This window comes from Anolis sagrei, chromosome 5 (assembly GCF_037176765.1).
Source record: "Anolis sagrei isolate rAnoSag1 chromosome 5, rAnoSag1.mat, whole genome shotgun sequence".
Taxonomy (NCBI): Eukaryota; Metazoa; Chordata; class Lepidosauria; order Squamata; family Dactyloidae; genus Anolis; species Anolis sagrei.
The window spans coordinates 118646687-118669942 of record NC_090025.1 but is presented as its reverse complement, the minus strand read 5'-3'; the positions used below and the strand labels follow the sequence as shown (position 1 = coordinate 118669942).

General features: G+C 37.7%; 1 protein-coding gene across 1 annotated transcript in view; it reads right to left on the bottom strand.

Moving 5' to 3' along the window:
• Positions 1-6649: 6649 nt before the first annotated feature.
• The window catches only part of PGM2 (phosphoglucomutase 2), a 29013-nt gene continuing 12406 nt past the window's right edge, over positions 6650-23256 (bottom strand). Inside the window, exons 4-14 of the mRNA XM_060777833.2 lie at positions 17899-17983; positions 16723-16806; positions 16306-16499; positions 14511-14700; positions 13957-14054; positions 12290-12470; positions 12101-12194; positions 10142-10271; positions 9869-10058; positions 8801-8934; positions 6650-7916 (exon numbers count right to left, since the gene is read on the bottom strand). Coding sequence (XP_060633816.2) covers positions 7814-7916; positions 8801-8934; positions 9869-10058; positions 10142-10271; positions 12101-12194; positions 12290-12470; positions 13957-14054; positions 14511-14700; positions 16306-16499; positions 16723-16806; positions 17899-17983 — 1483 coding nt within the window. The 3' untranslated portion in view covers positions 6650-7813. The remainder of the gene's footprint in view (positions 7917-8800; positions 8935-9868; positions 10059-10141; positions 10272-12100; positions 12195-12289; positions 12471-13956; positions 14055-14510; positions 14701-16305; positions 16500-16722; positions 16807-17898; positions 17984-23256) is intronic.

The window sequence follows — 23256 nt, the reverse complement described above, 5'->3', positions numbered from 1 at the left end:
GTCTGCAAAGGCCTGATCCCATAGCCAGGATTCCACTTGTTTCCAAAAGGTCGGGAGGGATGGAGCTGATCTAATTTCACTTGGGAGTTGCACAGCCAAGGGGCCACCACAGAAAAGGCCCTGTCCCTTGTCCCCACAAATGCGATTGCGATGACGGAGGGATGAGCAGGGCCTCCCCGGATGATCTTAGGGTCCTAGGTGGATTGTAGCGGGAGATACGTTCGAACAAGTAAGCTGGTCCAGAACCATTAAGGGCCCACAATATCTGCTTTGAACTGGGTTATCTGAGTCCACACTGCCATATATATTATGTAACATAATATATTGTATATACATATAATATTTATAATATTATAATGTAATGCAATATAATAATATATTATAAATATATATTTATGTTACATGTAATATTAGTAATAATATTACAATATAATGGGATAATACAATATAGTAATATTTAATACTGGTATTGTACTATGCTAATAATATATTATATTGTATGTATATATATCTTGTAAGCCACTCTGAGTCCCATTCGGGGTAAGAAGGGCGGCATATAAATGTCGTGTATGTGTGTGTGTGTGTGTATATACACCAGTTCAAAGTAGATAATATGAGATTTCATTCCGCTGTATGGAAGGGGCCTCAGTTTTACTAGTGAACCGGAGACCCAACCAAACCCTTAAAAGAGATACTTATTAGAGACCATAACCTTTTAGAGAAGAGCCGAAAACCATTGAAAGCAGAGGCTTTTCTTGTAGTGTTATTAATTGTTTATTCCAGTCTATGTAGTTTACTGCATTACTCTTTATTGTATTGCTAACTTAGGTATGTGGCATTGCCCAGGTTATTTGAAAAAAGACACATTTTTAATTGTGCAAAATCCAGAACGTTGTGGGTGAACTACAACTCACATTGTGCCAGTTTAACCCCAAAAAACTCCATCAGTACTGAGTTTGTTATGTTGGGCAAGTTAGATCAACATTTCTCAACCTAGGGGTCGGCCCCCTGGGGGGGGGGGGAATCGCAAAGGGTATCAGTGGCTTGCCAAAGACTATAAGAAAACACAGTATTTTCTGTTGGTGATGGGGTCCTATGTAAGAAGTTTAGCCTAATACTATCACTGGTGGGGTTCAGAATGCTCTTTGATTGTAGGTGAACTATAAATCCCGGTAACCACAACTCCCACATGTCAAGGTTTATTTTCCCCAAACTCCACCAGTCTTCACATCTGGGCATATTGAATATTTGTGCTAAGTTTGGTCCAGATCTATCATTATTTGAATTTGCAGTGCTCTCTGGATGTAGGAGAACTACAACTCCAAAACTCAAGGTCAATTACCACCGAACCCTTCCAGTATATTCTGTTGAGAGCTCTGTGTGTCAAATTTGGTTCAATTCCATCGTCAATGGAGTACAGGTGAACTATAAATCCCAGTAACTACAACTTCCAAACGACAAAATCAAATGCTGGTTCGATAGCAAGCCATAAAGACCCCAAATTGCTGCTATTTAGAATGGGAAATGCTGAGAGAAGAGGATACTGCCACTACACGACCATCTAACAGACTGCCTAAAATAGTCTGAGTTTGAGTAATGATATAGATGGCTGTAAGAAGAACAAGATCAGATATACTTTTATTTTGATTTACAGCACCAAGTGTTTGAGGTTAGAAAGAGTACTGATAGTATCAGGTGACCTTCCATATGAACTGGCACCATAGAGGAAGACATTATCCACTGCCAATACAAGAGAATTGCCTATTCCATAAGAGATAGAGCTATACTTTGAGCCATTGACATCCATTATAGAAGACACATTTTCCCATAGTGTGTGAAAGAAGCTAAGCTGATCATAAGTGAATCTAGCGGCGTGTGATCCATGTAAAGAAATGAACAATAGTGTGAACTTCATAAGGAACAATGGCTAAACATACAATTTTGTTTCTGTAACAGATTTGGAAAAAATACCTGGGATTTGCAACAATTTACCTTACATTAGAAGAACAATAGCAAAATACTAGCAGTCTTTCACAGAAGCTATTTCACTTAATGAAGTCAATATTAACAACACGGTTTCTGTTTGTATCTAAATTAACTAACCATACAAGCTTGAATGGTGAAGCCTCCGGTGGCGCAGTGGGTTAAAGTGCTGAGCTGCTGAACTTGCTGACTGAGAGGATGGCAATTTGAATCTGGGGAGCAAGGTAAGCTCCTCCTGTTAGCCCCAGCTTCTGTCAACCTAGCAATTCCGAAACATGCAAATGTGAACTCAATAGGTACTGCTTCGGCGGGAAGATAACGGCGTTCCATGCAGTCATGCCAGCCACATGACCTTGGAGGTGTCTACGGATAATGCTGGCTCTTCGGTTTAGAAATGGAGATGAGCACCACACCCCAGAGTCAGAAACGCTAGACTTAATGCCAAGGGGAAACCTTTACCTTTACTTACAAGCTTGAACAACAATGTAGATATTCCAAATAGACCTCATGAATTATGGTAGAACACCATAGGAAAAGTGTTGGCATTAGTTTCTTAAAAGGCCTATTTTTAAGCAGTTGCTTTTGGGAGAGGGAACACTTTAATGAAGGCCTGAGTCAATCCTTATTTCAGTGTGAAGACCTTTTCCCTTGGCTCCAACAGGCTTCGAATCAAAACAAATTCTTTTCTAATGACATGTTTATTTTCCCGGGTCTATTTATATATTGTAAAAGCCATGAGTATGTGCAGAACCCAAATGGCGTGTGCTTTGCAAGAATATAAGGGCTGTCTACAGACTGCAGGGGAGGGAAGATCAGATAACAAAGCTGGCATCAGGGCTGAACTGACCTTGTAGGACTAGAACATGTTTCTTTTCTTTCTTACACTTATAATCATGGATCTTGTAGTTTTTTATTAACACTGTTTCAAAAAAAAAATAGCACAATTTCATCTGTATTTACAAATGACTTTAAGTGTTGGTACCACAACCCGAAGTATCTACATCAGTGAACTGGCTGCATGAGAAAAATGTAACAACTGTTCCAGTGTCTTGCAGCACTATTACAACGCAATAATTGTAGCAGAACAGAGTGTCCTGTGACTTCGTAAAGTCTACAAAGCTTATCATGGTAAGCATTTTCATAACCAGGAACCTAATCAGATCTATAAAGCAGTAAGAACTTATACTGGATATTTTATAAAAAAAATATATGGCAGTATTCAACTGTTTCACTTTTACTGTGATGTGAAGAAAGTAATTTTAAAGGGCCAGTCAGATACACTATTGCCATCATTAAGAATTACTGAGGGGACATCCACACAGCACCAATAGTGCGCACCCTCTTGCGGTATCCGCTGGGGTGCCTCAGGGAAAAATGAAAGATTTCGGCACAAAGCAGGAAAACTCTGCTTTCTGCTAATGTAATTTGTCTGCTGGAAAGACCTGGGTCTTTTAGAAGACCCAGGTCTTTGCAGCTGCAGGTGCTGTGTAGCTGGACCGGGGATCGTGCTGCACGACTTCTGGTGCCCATCTACACGTCACAGGTTTCTTGGGTTCCTGGAGCCCAAGAAACCCAAGACAGCCCCTACCCTCTCCCAAACCTCCCAGAAAAAATAAAATAACTTACCTGGTCGCCATTAGACTGCTGCCAGAGCTCTCCTAGCACATAGGAATGACGCACCAGGAGGGGGGGGGAAGCAATTTTTCTCCCCCCTCTCCTGGCACATAGGAATGACGGACCAGGAGAGGGGGGAAGCAATTTTTCTCCCCCCTCTCCTGGCACATAATTCCTATGCACCAGGAGAACTCCAGCAGCAGTCTAATGGTGGTAGGGTAATTTATTTTATTTTTTAAAGGCTTTAAAAAGTGGTTTTGGGAGCAGGTGGGGGTTGTCTGCCTGTCCTCCCAGAAGGCTCCAGGAGCCCCCCCCCCCCAGATCTTTGTGGACTGTAACCTGGGAAAAATCACATTTTTAAAACACGATTGCTCCTGGGTTAAAGCACTGCATGGAACCGCTCTGAGTGGAGGAATCAACTAACAAACAACTCATAAGACATGCTGCTGCCCAATGAGGCTGGGATTACTTTTCAAAAACCATGCCCAACATAAACAATTTATGTAGTAACTAGCCGTCCCCTGCCATGCGTTGCTGTGGTCCAGTCTGGTGATCTGGAAAATAATAAGAAAGTGTTGGTTTCTAATATATGTAATTTCTTTATGCTTGCGAGTAAACCGTATTTCTTATTGTTTCTTTGTCAGTGATGTAGGGATTGTCTGGTTTGCCTGCTCTGGAACATACAACATATAATTGTCCTTCTTTAGGGGTCCCTTTCAAATCTATGATACTGTGTGTGTGTGAATCACATATATCTATGGCTGGATGGCTGTTTTTACGTTTTCTTGCCCTGGTGAAGGGAGTTGGACTGGATGGCCTTAAGTATTTTCTGTTGGTCATGGGGATTCTGTGTGGGAAGTTTGCCCCAATTCTGTCGTTGGTGGGGTTCAGAATGCTCTTTGATTGTAGGTGAACTATAATTCCCAGTAAATCCAACTCCCAAATGTCAAGGTCTATTTCCTCTAAACTCCATCTGTGTTCATATTTGGACGTATTGAGTGCTTGTGCCAAGTTTGGTCCCAATCCATCATTGTTTGTGTCCACAGTGCTCTCTGGATGTAGGTGAACTACAACTCCCAAATTCGTCAATGCTCACCAAACCTTTCCAGTATTTTCTGTTGGTCATGGGAGTTCTGTGTGCCAAGTTCGGTTCAATTTCATCGTTGGTGGAGTCCAGAATGCTCTTTGATTGTAGGTGAACTATAAATCCCAGCAACTACAACTCCCAAATGACAAAATCATAATTTTTTGAGTGATGGTCACTCCTTGTGTTGTGAGATGTTTTGTTGCCAAATTTGGTGTGATTTCGTTCATTGGTTCTTTTGTTTTTAAGGTACTCATTATATATATATATATATATATATATATATATATATATACACACACACACACACACACACATATATTATATTACACTAGCCGTCCCCTGCCACATGTTGCTGTGGCCCAATCTGGTGATCTGGAAAATAAAGTAATGAGAAAGTGTTGGTTTCTAATATATGTAATTTCTTGATGCTTGTGGGCAAACAGTATTTTTGTTGTTTCTTTGTCAGTGTTGATGTAGAGATGGTCTGGTTTCCCTACTCTGGAACATGCAACATATCATTGTCCTTCTTTAGTGATCCCTTTCAGATCTATGATACCATATCTGTCATATACATATATATGTGTGTGTGTGTGTGAATCAAATATATCTATATCTATGGCTGGATGGCTCTTCGTCAGGAGGGCTTTGGTTATGTTTTCTTGCCCTGGTGAAGGAAGTTGGACTGGATAACCTTAAGGCAGCATTTCTCAGCCTGGGGGTTGGGACCCGGGGGGGGGGGTGCGAGAGGGGTGTCGGAAGGTTTGCCAAAGACCAGCAGAAAATACTTGGAGCTCTCTGCTCCAAGTATTTTCTGTTAGTCATGGGAGTTCTGTGTGGAAAGTTTGGTTCAATTCTATCGTTGGGTGGACAAAATCAATTTTTGAGTGATGGTCACTCCTTGGGTTAGTAGGTGTCTTGTGGCCAAATTGTAGTGGTTTTTGAGTTATGTTAATCCCACAAATGAACATTACATTTTTATTTACATAGATTATCAGCAGCTAATCTTTCTAATACCTAACAAACACTTGTTCTTTATAATAACTGTAATTAATTCATTTCTATAATAGTGCATTTTAGTTTTCTGCAATTTTAAAAACTGACTACAAAGTTGAGGAGTGGGACACAGGACCCTTCCACACAGCCATATAACCCAGGATTATCAAGGCAGATAATCCACAATATCTGATTTCAACTGGTTTATCTGAGTACACACAGCTGTACAGTTATACAGTTGTGTGGAAGGGGCCTCAGAAAAGGAAATTGCATGATATTTGGAGTAATATTGCAAAATTGTTTTCTGCATATTCTTATGCAAATTTTTATATTTAAAGTTTCACTTCTCCCTAGTTAACGCCCTTCTCAATCAGTTATTTTAATGCTGTGACATATCTTTATACTAAAGAAATACCTGATTGGGAAAACAACATCGTTTCTCTCTGCACAATTCACATACATAGCACTCTTTTAGAAATAAGATAGAAAGAAACACTGGTGGCGCAGCAAGTTAAGCTGCTGAACTTGTTGACTGAATCCAGGGAGCAGGATGAGCTCCTGCTGTTAGCTCCAGCTTCTGCCAACTAGCAGTTCGTAAACATGCAAATGTTAGTAGATCAATAGGTACTGCTCCAGCAGGAAGGTAATGCCACTCCATGCAGGCATGCCGGCCACGTGACTTTGGAGATGTCTAAGCCTGCTCTTCGGCTTAGAAATGGAGATGAGCATCACCCCCCAGAGTTGGGCACGACTAGACTTAATGTCAAGGGAAACCTTTACCTTTACTTAGAAAGAAACAGCAGAAAGGCAAAGCCAACCCCCCTGCCGAAAAAACATGCTAAGAAAACCCTGTGATTGGTTCACCTCAGGGTTGCTATATTTCAAAAATGACTTGAAAGCACACATCAACAAACCCTAATACACTGATGGATTTTAGTATACAGTAAAAAGGAGGAAATCATTGCCAAAAGGTTAAATAATAAAGTTTTCTTTTTAATATCATTGATAATTTATACTCCAAATGTACAGAGCAAAATGCCAGCATTATGAATTAGAATCATAGAGAGTTGGAAGAGAACACATGGGCTATGTAGTCCAACTCCCTGCCATGCAGGAAAAGTACAATGTAGAATCATTGAATTGGATTGCATTAAAAGAGGGGAGACAGAGATAAAAAAATCTGGCATAGGAAGCTTTCTCTCCAGTTGAAGTTAAACAGAATTTGGTTCACCAAAGACAACAGTCGGTTATGTTTGATCATTGCAGGCACCGAACAGGGCAGAAGAAGGAAAAGTACAAAGGAAGAAAGGAAGGGAGGGCATAAGAAATATAAATAGGACAAATCCTGCTTGTACAGTTCAAGACTTCAAAAAAGAGTATTTCCATGGGGAAAATAGTTGTTTAATTTCTTTAGAACTTTCACACAGACTAGCTGTACTCAGTGATTGTTTTGCAAAATTAAGTCTAAACAATGCTGTGCTACCATTCAGAGATGCTGACTGTAAATACTCCATTCTTGTGAAACTGTTCCAGCTATTGGTTTCTTTCATATTTGAAGAATAAAACAATAAACAAACAGGGCTATTGCAGGGGTTGTCTTTGCTGTACACTGTCTGAAATCTTGATATGTTGATTGATTGCATCCATTTTCAATTGTTTATCTTTCTTTTTAAAGCATTTGCAGTAACAACATGTATTCAACATAATACAAGAGGTCTTGCTCTTCTCCTTACAACTGAAAAGATCTGACATACAGAAGAGAAGCAAAGTAAGAAAATGGGCAGAGAAGCACAAGAGAGTGAAGAGGTAGCCATTCAACAGACATTTAGGTATATCAGGAGAATACGGCAGATATGGTAGAATTCATTGTTGTCTGTAATTCCAGTTATGTGTTATAGGAAGGTCTTATGCAAATTCACACCAAAAATGATTTTACTAAAAATTCCATTTTAACAAGAAGTTCCTTTAGTTTAAAACAAATTCACACAGGGAAGACATATTTTGCCTCTTAAAATACAAATGATCAGGAAAAAAACCCCATACACAATTGTTTCTCAAAAACTAAAAAGTACAGCCATATTTATGAATCCACGGTTCTTTTATCAACATTACAAGTTACTGAAACAGAGAGAAAAATTACTCTGGTTTGGGCTGCAGCTTATTCTTCTCTGGCTCAAAGAAGTATTTTTCAATAGCATCAACCAATTCATCCAGTTCTTTCTTAAACTTTTCAAAGTCACTAAAATGAAATAAAAATAAGATAAGTATGATGAAAGCATTTATCATATATCTTTCTGTCTGTAGATTCTATAATGCATAAACTGCTGTTCATGATATGAAACGGCAGTGCATTTGAGCCTCTCAATCTCCTTAATACATCATTTTATCAATAAATTCTAACTATCATCAACTGAATTTCCACTTCCAGACTGTCTTCAATAAATTAGACAGCAAGAGAAAAATATTGAGGAACATCTTTTCTGCTTTTTATAAGGCATGATCAGAATTGCACAGGCATTTAGCCCTCCACATTTATGGGTTAAGGATTTATGGAGTTGATTACTTGTAGATTACTCTATTTGTCACCACATCCACTCCTGTCCTGTGCTATTTTAAATAGGGACTTTGATAACACTGCCTTCACTGAGGGCGCATCCAGACAGTGTGTGCCCTCTCATATTTGCCCCATAGCTGTCCAGACGAAATCTCAGGGAAAAATGAACCCTGCTTTGTGCCGAAGTAATTTGATAGGTTAGATCTGTGCCTTCTTGAAAGGCGTGGATCGAACCCACTTTGGCCATTGTCTGAAGGAACATACCAATGATGCCTGAAAAGAAGGGGGGCCCAAATCACTCCTGGCTCCCCCTATCTTTTCGCTAGTGTCTGGGACATTGATAAAAGCCCTTCCAGACCATAAGCACTGTACATGTCTAAGAGGACATTAATTAACACAAGTTAATGCAGTAACAAACAAGGTGGCTGGTACTGCACCACTGTAATACAATGGGATACAATTTGGTGGCTACCAAACCATGTAAACTGGTAAATGACTACTCTGTGACAAACTTTCTTCTTAAATTTTAATAATCATTTGTGAGAAAGAATGGTATTTCCAAATCATACCTGTTCCCCGGAGGTGCACAAAGCTCTGTATAGTATTTGATTTTAGGTTCGGTCCCACTTGTCCGCATAGTTGCCACACATCCATTATTGAAAGTGAATGTTATCATCTGGCTACTCGTACTTGAAGGGAGAACCTAAACCAGAGAATTTGATTTCATCAGAATTTTTGTCACAAAAAGCTAAGATGTGTGAAGTTTAAGTGAAAGATCAGAAGATATCATCTTTGCTTATTTTGTTCTCACAGGCAAGAATTTCAAAAGCTTTCTCCCCAGTAAAAGAGATTATGAGTTTTATAGGAGTTTTTCAATGATTTTTCACATTCAGGGACTCCTTTGTGAAAATTTAGATTGTAATGAAAACTGACCTTTTTTGCCCCACTTCCCTAATATGGTTATCCAGGAAGTAAATGGCATCTGGTGCAATATAATGTCTATGCAAAAAACAAAACAAAAACAAAAACAAAAAAAAAACTGCACAGAAAACAAACTTTTGTATACATGCATTTTTTTGTAGAACATTTCAAAATTATGGTATATCTAACAACAATTAGCCAATTGTTGTTAGACAGAGTTTCTTATTAGCATTCACTGAGCAGGGAAATATCTCCAAGTGTTTTTTATCCATCCTAATTATGAAAAGGGGAATAAGGACAGATGATTAAATCATGACCCTGAACTTTTTGTAAATTAGTGGCATGTTAACCATGATAGTACAAACTGTCTGTGCAGAATAAAAACATGTTCTGATTTTCTCTAAAAATAAGTAATTAAGTAAAAAAAAAACAACTAACAGTATACAATGCTTTCACTGTACAGTGTGAAATACAGTAATCTCAGTCACGCTTATTAAATCTTAATCCCCTGGGACACAATAGCAAAGATGTTTGTCTATAAAAGGCATGTTTGCCTAATATTACGCACTAACATTGTTGCCCCTAAAATCAGAAAGGGATAGAATATATTTCTAAACAAAGATATTTAAGAATATTTGGGGGGGGGGGATGGCGATGAGTATATGTTGAGCAATATTGTACAGAATAAGACAGAACCATTTACAAGTTATACTTACAGCTTTTTTATCAGGTTGGCTACTGTCATACCCAGTAGTGAGATCCCTGACTCCAGATACTGAAAATCTCCCACAGGTCTTTGGGTATGTGTTCTTTCCATCATAGTTTCTAAGCCTCTCAAATAGTTCCTTAATGATCTTCTGATCGTGACAGATAAAATATGAATTTTTGGTAACATGAAAGCCATACCTGTCAAAATGAAACAGTCACTTGTGAATCCATATAGCCTCTTTGTAGAAAACATATTACATATATCATGAAATTAAACTCACTCATTGTAAATCATCTTAAGTTGCTGAGACAATGATAGATTCTTTGCTGCCAGAAAACTAGACATCTCTGCAGTTATGACTGCAGCACTGACACCATCTTTATCCAAAACTGCAGGGCTGCACATATACCCTAAAAAGGAAGGTTACAGGAAAATGGTTTGTTAAAATGACTATTGGATATTCTTGACAGATAATAAAATAAATGCTTAGATTACGCTTCCAAGACAGTTACAGTTGCTACAACTAAAGACACTAATAAAAGATTTTATCTTCGTTCATATTCTAGTTTGTTGCAGGAGGTTGATTATGATGCTTAAATCTTACCAAACTTAAACAACAAATAATTGCAAGGTTCTCACTCAGCTTGTTAATAACAAACTACAAGTATAAAATATATTCATGTATATTTTATAACCAAAGATCTTCGATTACTGATGAAAAGAAGCTCTGCAGTCAGAAAGCTGCCACCTATGAACCCCACGCCTGGAGCCATCTATGACCATAGCACCACACAAGAGTCCAGAGTATAAGCAGTTTATTGTGTGTGTGTGTATGAAAGAAGCAAGGATAAAGAAAGGAGAGGAATAATCCAAAAAAGGTTTAGCAATAGGTGATAACCACACAGGAATCCAAATGTCTCATAAAAATCCAAAGGCAACACAGTCTAGAAATAGCCAAAACTCACAAGAACAGTATAAAGCCATAAGCAAAAGCCATACTTAGAAAAACTTGAGCAAGAATAATAAAACAAGAATATAGGAAACTTCCAGGATGCTTGAATCCAAAACCAGGACTTGACACAAAACTAGGACTTGACACAAGAACTCAGGCCTAGTTTCTCACTCGAAAGCCAATGTTGCCTGAACTAACTTTAAGGTAAAGAACTGGCTGTTAAAACAGATTTGTTGTCCCTCACTTTTAAAAACGTTTTTAAAATATGTGGTGGAGGCTCCTTCTTTGGAATGCTTTTAAACAGAGGCTGGATGGCCATCTGTTGGGGGTGCTTTGAATGCAATTTTCCTGCTTCTTGGCAGGGGGTTGGACTGGATGGCCCATGAAGTCTCTTCCAACTCTATAATTCTATGATTCTATATTATGGTCAATTGCATTCAAGAAAGGCTTTTACTTTATTTTGTTAGCCTACCATCAAATAATTAAATGTATGTAGTTTCTTGCACTAGAATCATAGAATCATAGAATCAAAGAGTTGGAAGAGACCTCATGGGCCATCCAGTCCAACCCCCTGCCAAGAAGCAGGAATATTGCATTAAAATCACCCCTGACAGATGGCCATCCAGCCTCTGTTTAAAAGCTTCCAAAGAAGGAGCCTCCACCACACTCCGGGGCAGAGAGTTCCACTGCTGAATGGCTCTCACAGTCAGGAAGTTCTTCCTCGTGTTCAGATGGAATCTCCTCTCTTGTAGTTTGAAGCCATTGTTCCACATCCTAGTCTCCAGGGAAGCAGAAAACAAGCTTGCTCCCTCCTTCCTGTGGCTTCCTCTCACATATTTATACATGGCTATCATGTCTCCTCTCAGCCTTCTCTTCTTCAGGCTAAACATGCCCAGCTCCTTAAGCCGCTCCTCATAGGGCTTGTTCTCCAGACCTTTTATCATTTTAGTCGCTCTCCTCTGGACACATTCCAGCTTGTCAATATACTACGTTATGAATTCCATTTTGTAGTTACGGTTACTCTAAGATTATAAGTATTTATAGATAAAGTATACAAAATACATATTTGTATGGAGGGCAGTGCTTTATGCTACATGCAGTATGTTTGTATATCTGTATATACAATATAAGTATACTTACGTACTACATATAGCATAAAGCACCCATGAATGGCTTTATACCTTATTAATTATCATGATCAGCAAAGGTGTTAACAACTGGTGAAAATGAACAGCTAGTCTTCTGTAACAAGATTTCATTATTGGTAAACAAGGGAAAGTGTATTACCAATAGCTTCTTCAAAAGCAAATAAGACAGTTTTTTCTTGGTCTATGAGCTGCTTTGCTCGATTTCCCATCCACTTGAATCCTGTTAATGTTTCCTGAAGAGAACAAGGGTCAGTGAGAGTATGTACTAGACTCATGAACAAATAAGGACATTTTTACATCTTTTATTCCTGCCTCTCAATCAGCTTACCTCAAAGTGAAAGCCTTCTTTAAGCGCAATTGCTCGTAGTATCTTGGAGGACACAGTGCTAGATAGCATGTATACGTCTTTGATGGCACTAGGATTCCGATTATGTTTTTTCCAACAAGTGAAGAGCCACCAGCCTAAAAGAGCTCCCGTTTCATTGCCAGAAAACACTTTCCATTCACCACTAAGTGAGACAAAGTCAGAAAAATGTTTTTAAATAATTAAAAGACAATAGATTGACAACTTTTGTGTGGAAGAAAATCAAAAACTGCAAGAAATAAAGTCTAATTCTGCTGAAGAAATAGGGGGATGTTTAGATGTGCAGATCCATTTATCTTCCATAGAAGTTGGATAGGTATCAGGCATGGGCAAACGTTGGCCTTTCATGTGTTTTGGACTTCAACTCCTAGAAATCCCAACCAGCTTACTGGCTGTTAGGAATTGTGGGAGCTGAAGTCCAAAACACCCGGAGGGCTGAAGTTTGCCCATGCCTGATATATAGCCATTGAAAATAAAAATGAATTAAGATATACTCTGCAATATCCTGAAACAGGCAAACATTCAATGCCTTACAAAGTACAAACAACATCAGGAATAATACAAGATAATGCAGAATAATAACAGTAAACTTATAATGAGAAAATTAAATATTGAAATGGGGACTAGGTAGTAATAAACCAAGTTAGACAACAAAGACGTAAGCGAGCATTAAATATATATCATTAAAAGCAGTTAGAAAATTGAAATCGCTAATACAGGTGTTTATTAAAAATGTATCATAGCCGTCATATAGTGCAAATGGTTTTGCCAGCGTTCTGGTGGATTAAAGTATCTTAAAGTATCTAGATTTCTCTCAATTCCTGTTGACTCCTCCCCATTCTTAACTATGAGTCATTTCTAAATCGGATGTTTGTAACTTGGGGACTGTATAATCCCAACTAAAAATCGGCAGGAACATACATTCCATTGGAAATAATAATAATAATAATAATAATAATTATTATTATTATTATTTAATACCCCCACCATCTCCCCAATGGGGACTCGGGGTGGTTTACATGAGGCCAAGCCCAACAGCATATTACAATACAATAAAACCAAAACACAATAACAACACAGTAAAATACAACATATGAGTACAAAAAAGATAAAGCAAAATCATACACAATAAAATAACAATGAGCAGGCCACATGTGCAAGATAAAAAACTAAAATTCTAAAAATATTAAAATCAGGATGAGACAGGGATGGAGCAGATTGTTTGTGAGGGAGAAACTCATAAAGGAACAGGGTCATAAAAATACAGGTGGGGAAATATACTCTGGGGACAAAAAACCGTTAAGGGGGAGCAACTGTGTATGATAGTATGGCTACTCTCCAAAAGTGCATCAGAAAAACCAGGTTTTGAGATCCCTCTTGAAAATTTCTAAGGTGGGGGCCTTCCGAATCTCACCGGGCAATGAGTTCCAGAGTCGAGGGGCCACAGAGGAGAAGGTTCTCTCCCTTGTGCTTACAAGACAGCAAAAGAAAAGGAACAATACAACAAAATAATACCTTAAAATAAAGAAAAAAATCCTACAGATTTGTTCCATTATTTATTTTCAGCAGCTATTGTGTATTCTGAACAATAGACTTGTTGCCAAGGATTGAAAGCAAAAAACGAACCGTACCCTTCTTGTTTCTCTGCAACAGCAAGCCGATCAGCATCAGGGTCATTGGCTAAAATGATCTGAGCTCCTTCTTTTTTGGCTAAAGCAAAGGAAAGAGTCTGAAATGAAAAATGATAAAAGTAAAGCTTCAAGCACCATGAATATGGCAGGTTTTTATCATTAAAAAAGAAAAGTAATCACAGCTTTGTTGTGCCCATTATATAAAAGGCCAATATGCTTTCTACAGAGCCAAAGGTTTGTATGAAGCCTGAAGACCACACACCAGACAGAAATTATTTAACAAAGATTCACACATTATTTGAATTGCACAGCTTGAAGAAACATGAATGTGGCATCTTTCTGATTTTGTGTAAATAACATGAATCAGGCTATTACAAGAGTTTCTAGGAATGTGAAAGAAGGAGAATGAAAGATGTCTGATAGATTTCCAAAAGATGTAAGCATGTGTACACTTAAAGAAAAAATGGACAAAGCATTTAGAAGTAATTCTAAAAATCACCAGGAAAAGTGTCACAAAAGAAATGCAGAAAAAAGTTTCACTAAATGATGTTTACCAGTACTCCTTTACCCTCCTCGGGATTTGGGTATTTTACTGTTGGAAATTCTGGATCAGGGTTTTTCTGCTCAGGAACAGCAAATGGAGGGCTAAAGTCAAATGCCTTAAAGGCTGATTGCACAAATTCATGGCCTACACCGTGCACAGAGGTATGGACAAATTTCAGCTTTGTCTCCTTGTTTATGTTCCTGAAATTAAGTACATCAATGGTATTAAATTTACATAAGCTGGTATATTGTAAAGTACAAATGCATGTGACATATTACCATATTTCATTGCATAATAGTCGCACCCCCATTTTGTGTGTGGCAAAACTGGTATTTTTGTGTTTTTCACATAACAGTCACAGAGTTGTTTAGGGCTGGTTCTCCTTCCTTCTTTCTCTGAAGACAAGGCAGTTTAAAAACTATGAAATGGAGGCCTCTGGAATTTGGATCTTCCTCCTTTCTCCAAAGAGCTCCATTTCAGATTTTGTAACTGCCTTGCTTTTGGAGAAAGAAGGTATTTTTTTTAATTATAGATTTTTTAAAAGAGGCATGCCCCAAACATTCTTGTCATTCAGTGCAAGCAACATGTTCTAGCAATGTTGTGCAATTATAACCCTAAAGCTTAGGCAGAAAGAAAAACCCACACAAAACATGACAACCACATAGAACAAGCCTTCCTCATGTTGTGGTAACCCCCAACCATAAAAATTATTTTCATTGCTACTTCATAACTGTAATTTGAGTACTGGTGGGGTCGGGGGGGATTGATTTTGTCATTTGGGAGTTGTAGTTGCTGAGATTTATAGTTCACATACAATCAGAGAGCATTCTGAACTCCACCAACAATGGAATTGAACAAAACTTGGCACTCAGAACTCCCATGACCAACAGAAAATACTGGAAATACTGGAAAGGTTTGGTGGACGTTGACCTTGAGTTTTGGAGTTGTAGTTCACATACATACAGAGAGCACTGTGGATTCAAACAATGATGGATCTGGACCAAACTTGGCATGAATACTCAATTTGCCCAGATGTGAACACTGGTGGAGTTTGGGGAAAATAGACCTTCACCTACAATCAAAGAGCATTCTGAACTCCACCAACGAAAGAATTGGGCCAAACTTCCCACACAGAACCCGCATGACCAACAGAAAATACTGTATATTCTGATGGTCTTTGCCGACCCCTCTGGCACCCCTTTCACAATCCCCCCAGGGGTCCCAACTCCCAGGTTGAGAAACGCTGACATAGAAGTTCTTGCATGAATGTTGTTCTGTTCTATGCTGGCAGTACTGACAGCATTCCCACTGAGATTCTATGGGACAAGGTGAAGAATGTCAACATATGAATAAGATGAAACACTCAGTCCAAAACTCTTTGAGTTTTCTTTTCCCAAGTATTTTCCCCCCACAGTGAGAAAGTAAAATTGATTCACCAAAGGAACATCCTCGCAACAACCTCACTGTGGTTAATCTTTACACAGTTAAGATTTTATGACATACTTTTATTAATATCTTTGTCTCATAGAGATGTGGGCTTGTTGGGAAGAGCACATTTGTGTCTGCTACTCATTTCTTCTTGTTGGCTCCTCTTGTTTGCTTAATATAATTAATGTAACGTTTTACTTTTTCCTCACATTCCACAACAGCACAAGTTTAAACCTTGCCTTTCCTCCAGTGATCAGAAGCAATCTCCATCGACCTTTGGGGGAACCTGCTTTCAATTCTTCTTTTAATTTTAAATATTTTGTAATAAAATTTAATCATAGAGATTCTGTTGGGAAATTATTCTCTTGTAAATTTACCTATGAAAGCAGTGTTTCTGTATGTCTTTGAAGTAGTCCTTGTTAATAGATGCATACGGATCATGGAGAAGAGGACTCTTATCAATCAGGCTGTCATCCCAGGCTTGAGGCCATGGCTCTAGGTTTTCCTCAATGGCTTGTGCAATTCCTTTATCATGAGGAGCAATAATCTGAGAACCATTGTTCCAATAAACCTAAGAACATGGAAGATATAAGAAGAGATTTCTTTCATTAGTGAAAACTTGCATTAAATTAATGATATTACAATCTGTGGCTATAACCTGGTCAACAAAATCAAATTATAAATCAACAAAACACAAATTTCCTTCTGGCTAGCTTGGCTGATGCAATTAAGACTCAATCATTATATTTAGAAGTAGAATATAATCCCCTTGAAAAACATATGCAGGAAAATACCTTGTATCCATTATCTTGCTTGGGATTATGAGATGCAGTAACCATAATTCCAGCAGAAAGCTTCAGATGAGTCACTGTATAGGGCTGTGGAAAATCATCAAAATAGTTAAATTAAAATGGAAGACAGCTGAATGGAAAAATGCCCTACTTTTTCAAGGTTTTTTTTTTAAATCCCAAACTCCATAATTCCTACCAGAGTACAAAGTAATATACCTGTAGTCATCAGGGTTAGAAAGAGATAACAGAAATCCTTGCTTAAATAATATCTTCTCCCTCTTAAATACAATGGTATTTCCATTGTAATTTCATCAAAAACAGAAGTTTTTCAAAGAATTGTATGACATTCTTCTTTCAATTTGCAGAAAAAGTACAACATTGAGTTGAGAAAGAGTGGGAAAAATTCCCATTTAGCTGATACTTTTGATATACATTTAAATAAATAATTCAGTAAGTTTTATCCTTACAACACAACTGTGAAGGATGTAAAACTGAGAAATAATTATTGATACTGGGATGGGCAATTAGATTTTCCACTAAAGTCTATGTGGTCCAAGTAAAGAACTCAACCCACCAGCATCAGTGGTGAGCAATCTTTGCAATAGTGGTGAGCAATCATGGAAACTGTACTGGACTGCATTTTCCATCATCCTTCAACATTAATCTGCTGGCTAGGGAGATGCAGGGTAACATTTGGAATGCCACAGGTTTCCTACCAAACCGGGAAAATCCCTATCCCATAGATTTTAAATAGTTTTGCCAAGACTTTTAACTGTTTAAGAGAACATAGAATTGTCATCTATAACAGTAGTTGAATGTCTGCTTGATGAATTGCAGTTATTTACTGCACCAAAGACATAATCAGATGACTTCAGCTTAACCCTATTACAGATACATCTGTCTATACTGCAATACTTGTGTTGAGATCATCATTTATCATAATCCTAAAATAATTTAAAGGTCCAATACGACACAGAGTGGAAGCAAAGAGCACAAAAATCTATTGTATCTAAGGAGTCTGCAGATGACTACTTTAAAACAATCAGTTCACAATAGTTGAAAAATTAACTATGAGATCATCATGTCATTTACACAGATGAAACTTTACTGAGCTCTGTTTGTTTTATGACCACTAAAACAATAAATAGGTAATATAACTGAGATAAAATATAAACTTACCACGAAAGGAGTTGGTGTTATACCAGAAAAAAGGTACACAGGAACACCTTGACTGATGAATGTTGTTGCAGCAAGTCTTGCAAATCTGTTGGCATGGGCCCGGGAGGAGGCGGGGGGGAGAGAGAGAGATCAAAATTCAAAATTTAAACCATTCATAACTTTATCAAGCACTACATGAGACCAACTAGGAACGTAAGGTTACAAGGCACGGAGCTCTTGCAGGGAAATTTCACGGGGGAAGTTAGTATCACTGCCATGTAGCGAGAAGCCAGCAGAAGCGAACAAGCAGTGCCAATCATCAGTAGCTCGCTGACTGACATTGTGAAGGTTAGAAATGAGCGTCCTCATTCCATTTCTCTCCAAGTGCAAAGTTTGCACTTTAATACACTACCTAAATGCTAAGGACAGGAACACCATTGCGATTCAACACGAAATCGTTTCAGTTTATGAAGAGGACATAAAGTCAAGACAGCATGTGACAAAATAGGTGTAGAATATATTGTGAGACCATGAAGAAAACAAACATCATGGGATGCTGACAGCGGGAGTCTGTCTCCTTCATGACAATGCACATCCGCACACTGCTCATGCAACACAAGAGTTGTTGACTTCATTTGGTTGGGATCACAGACCTGATCTTGCACCCATTGACTATCATCTGTTCACTAAATTGAAAAGTGGTGGAAATCACTTTGCCGACAACGCCGAGGTGAAAATCGAAAAAACTCATCCCACAGATGACAAAATGTATTGAACTGAATGGTGATAATGTGGAAAAATAATGTAATGCCTATGCTACAACACATGTAAGTTTTATTAAAATATATTCATTCTTTGTATTTTTTAAAAAACCTTGTAAGCTTACTTTCCAGATAAACCTCGTAATTCTAATTTAGTTGTCATTCAGGGCATCCTAATATGTGTTCTTTCCTCAACATAAAGATGTATCTCCATTTGTGCTAGAAAAAGCCTATATTACAAAGGCATGAAGGGTGATATAACTGTGTTCTCCATGAGAACTGCACAGATTAGATTACATACACATAACAAACTCCTTCAAAGTTTGTGTACCACAAGAAAATATATTCTAGTACCTTACATAGATGAATAAATCCTTAATAAAATAAACCATTAATAAAAGTATGAATAATGTACCAGTCTTAGCCTTTTTAATTGTTCTGACCCATTCCTTCCCATGCCCTAACAAATAAAAAAGCATAAAAGGCATGGAGAACAGGCAGGATTTCTTTTACATATATGTGTTATTGGGATAATTTTATGCTTATGTTGTTGTTACTGTTATTTTTGCTTGTGTTGTGAGTCTGTATGTGCTGGTGTTGATACTTGGAAACCGCCCTGAGTCTTCTGGAAGATAGAACGGTATATAAATAAAGTTTTTATTATTATTTTATTTATGAGCCCATGTATAAAGCACGGCTACATCTGACTGCTAATTCAATTCAAACTGGCTGTGTAGGCAGGATCTTTAAAAAAATCAAGAAGAGTAATTAAAGGGAACCCCATGACGAAGAGACTAGACAGGTTACTGCAAGTAGAATCATCATGGAAAATACCTATTCATGAATATGTTCTCGTGTGAAAATGCACAGAAGGAATTCATAGAAAATTATGAACTATTTCAAGCACTAGAAGAAACACAAGTTATCAGCAGGCCTAATATGCTGATAAACTTTTGGAAAAATACTGGAACTCAAAAGCAGAACATATGCACAAAGATTGGCTTACAAAGATGTGTGAATTAGTTGAAATGAACAAGCTAATGATGTTGATCTAAGGAGCTTGAGCTGATGCAGTCTATCCAATGCAAATTTCTGAATCAATGCTCCAAATAAATCAGAGGAACAGGCTTAAAAACCAAGACATTAAGATTTCCCCCCTTAGGCTGTGCAGTCATATGAGGATGGTAGCTATAGATTATGTTATATTCATTGTAGTTTCTTTTTACAGTAAGAAAGTACTTGAATCTTTTTGTTTTGGTGGCTAAGGACAGTCTTGTGACTGTGGATTTTGTCTACAGTTTTATATATTGGGTTGTTTGCAGTTTTGTTGAATAATTTTTTTAAAAACAGAACATACGCTTTGTGCCTCGAAGGTTCAAGGTTTGATCACTGGTATCTTCCAGTAGGCTAAGTTAAACTCTGAAAAGCCTGTGTAGACAATAAATGAGCTAAAAGTGGCTTAGGGCTCATTTACCCTGGCCAATTTATTGGTATATAACGGATCAACCTGCAGCCCAAATCCTGACCCACGATTCAGGTTTTCCCTCATAGGAGCAGCAAGATCAGTTGGGCTGGTTCCCAAGTAGAACCAGTTGCAACTCTCGATGCCATCCTGCATTCCTCGGACTCAGGCTGCTCAAGGATTACGGGATGGCTGTCCTATCACCCCTACCTCCTGTGTAGCAGTGATTCCCAGGCACAACAGCACAAATTACTGGTTGCAATTAGATGTTTTATTTTAGAAACTCTAAAATATTCATAGGGCATAGAAGAGAATCTCAATGTATTTTTAACAAAATAAACAGTTTAAAGTGTACTGTAATCATGCCAAAACACCTCAAGGTAATTTACAGTAAAATCAAACATTGCTAAGACACAATAAATAAGCTTGAAGGATAGGGAATACAACTTAAGATCAATGTACCAACTCAGAGGACCAAACATTCTCTGAAATAAAGTTTACTTAATTTGGAAAGAATTTTCAATAAATAGTTTAGTATTTTCACAAAATGGTTTAAGTGTGGGAAACTTTGATAAGGAGCATCTTCACAGTTCAGAAAATGTTCTGCACAATATTAACACATGGTATTTTTATATGGAAGAGTAAATGTTTATAAGTAATTTAAACATTGGCCTAGGATCCCGGAAAAAAGGGTTCCAATCTGTGCTCAGCGATGGAAACCCACTGGATTAGCTTGGACAAATCACACACTCTCAGCCTCAGAGGAAGGCAAAGGGAAATCCCATATGACCAAATCTTGCGAGGAAAAACCCCATTATAAGTTAATCTTAAGGCTGCTATAATTCAAAACAACTTATAGGCACAAAATAATATTCTTTTGTGTAGAAAACAACATTTTCTATGCAGCAAACAATACATGTTTAAGCACTGGAAACTGTGAACTGTGCTGTTTAATAGGTAGAAAACGCTAAAAAAAGTGTAAAATTTGTGCAGATTAAGTCCAAATTACTGCCTATTCTTTGCAGGAAATGCATATGTGCCAATAATATTTGAGGTCTTTTTTTAGGGAACATGTTTAGTACATTTATAAATGGATTGTACAAACTAAGTAGAAAGTTGCTAGCTTTTCTGAATAAATTGGCCTGACCAGAGAAACAATAAGAAGTTTCCCAGTTTAGAACCGAAAGTAGATGCATTTCTTTCTTGCCCAAGAAAAAAAGTAACCTGTCTCTTCTCTTCTTCCACAAAATCTCTGGCAGCCAGGGGGCAGCAAAGTAACATTTGGAAGCAAACTGGAAAGATTTCAGGCTGTAAGATTTTAACTTTCACAAAATCTTTGGAAAATTACATCAATCACACGTAATTTCATTAAAATAAGCACTGATTCAACTTCTAAATTGATTTAGTATGCCTTGATCTGTTTAAATTCTTACTCTATCTGGACAGTGTTCCCTATCCATTAGTAGTGTGCATTAGACTGCTATCTTAATAACCCAAAGGAGCAAAAGAAAAATAACCATAATGGCCCACCTTATCTTAATAAGGATGTAAATCTTAATTTGTTATGTTCTGACCTGCAGAAGTGAATGATTTCGAATGTTTCTTGATACTTGGCAAAACTGTAGTGATTTTAAACACAGTTTTAAAAAAAATTAAGTATGTTTAAAACCACTGCAGTTTTGCGAAGTATCAAGAAACTTTTTAAACCATTCACTTTTGCAGATCAGAACAAAAATTATTTGTGAAAAGTATGGATTTCCTGAAAAAAAAAGTCTTTTGTGCATAACTTCTCAATAACAGCAACAATTTGTATCTTTCCTCTCCTCTCCCGAAACTAGCAGTTTCATATATATGGGGTGGAAACACCTTCTTTCTTTCCCTTCTCCTTCAGCAGTTCCTCATCAGTTTCCCAGTACTGAGCACTTCAGCAACACTAAGGTCATAAAGGTGGGCTGTGGCAATATCTTTCTCTCCTACTATTTTCTTCCTTCAATAGCCCAGTTCTCTATTTGTGCTGCTGATTATGATGTTGCCACTACTAGGCAAATCAGTGGTTGCATTAGCAATGACAGCAACAGCAGTGGTGTAAATGAGAAACCAAGTTTTTGGAGGAGGAGAATAGTGAAAAGAATAGGAGGACTTTTGTCACATCTTACCTTTTGCCAGCTGAACAGCAACCTACAGCAAATAGGAGGGGGACCAGTGGCTTAAGTGTTGCTCCCTGCTAAAGCACAAAGGAATGGGAAGGAAAGCCTATAACTGTGTCTAGGACACAACTTAGGAGGGACTGGGCAGTTGTTGAGGACTTCAATTTGGCAACTAAAAGGGTGTGGGATCCCTTTAGCTATAGTCCCCAATGCCAAGATATTGTTCAGGTGCACCCTGTTTTAAATATTGTGCTTATAATATGAATCCACTATTGTGAACCTTTAAAATTATAGAAGGGACCCATTAATTCAACGCACAGTCAAAAGAGTGGGCAATGTGTCAAATCAATGGACTCTGGCTATGATTTAAAAGAATCAGAAGCACAGAATGACAAAAATGGAGTGTGAAAAAGCAAGTGATGCCTTATTTTCTATAAAGTACATAGGTTTCTCCCTTCCAGTCCCCCCAGATGAAAGTTCATCTAATCCCAACCCTTATTATTTGTTAACTTTTGTAAAAGTAGCTTTAGTCTAGAATACCAGCTTTTGATATGATTTTATGCTACTATTTGAAATGCTGACTGATGTTTTCACTTTTTGCTGCCACCTTTCTGAGTTTTGCCATGCCGTTTAGCATTACAATGTTTTTTTAAAAAATGTATGGTTTTTGTTTTAAAAAATCTTCTCTTCCACCCTGAACTAGTTCTAAGAAATGCAGAACACATGGATATGAATATTTGTGCATGTGTAAAAAGGCAACAATTTCAATTTAAGACATATTTTCCTCTTAAGTAATTTTATGTAATTTATGAAATGTAATTGGTAACTAAATGTTGTGTATTATGTTTTAGATTTTCAGTGTTAGCATTGAATCTTTGCTGTTAGCCGGTCTGAGTCCCTCTGTAGAGGTAGAGAAGATCAGGATATAAAAGTTTTAAATAAATAATAATAATAATAAAGATACAGGAAAAAGGTGTTCACCCAATTCAAGTATGCCCCTGATTTGCTT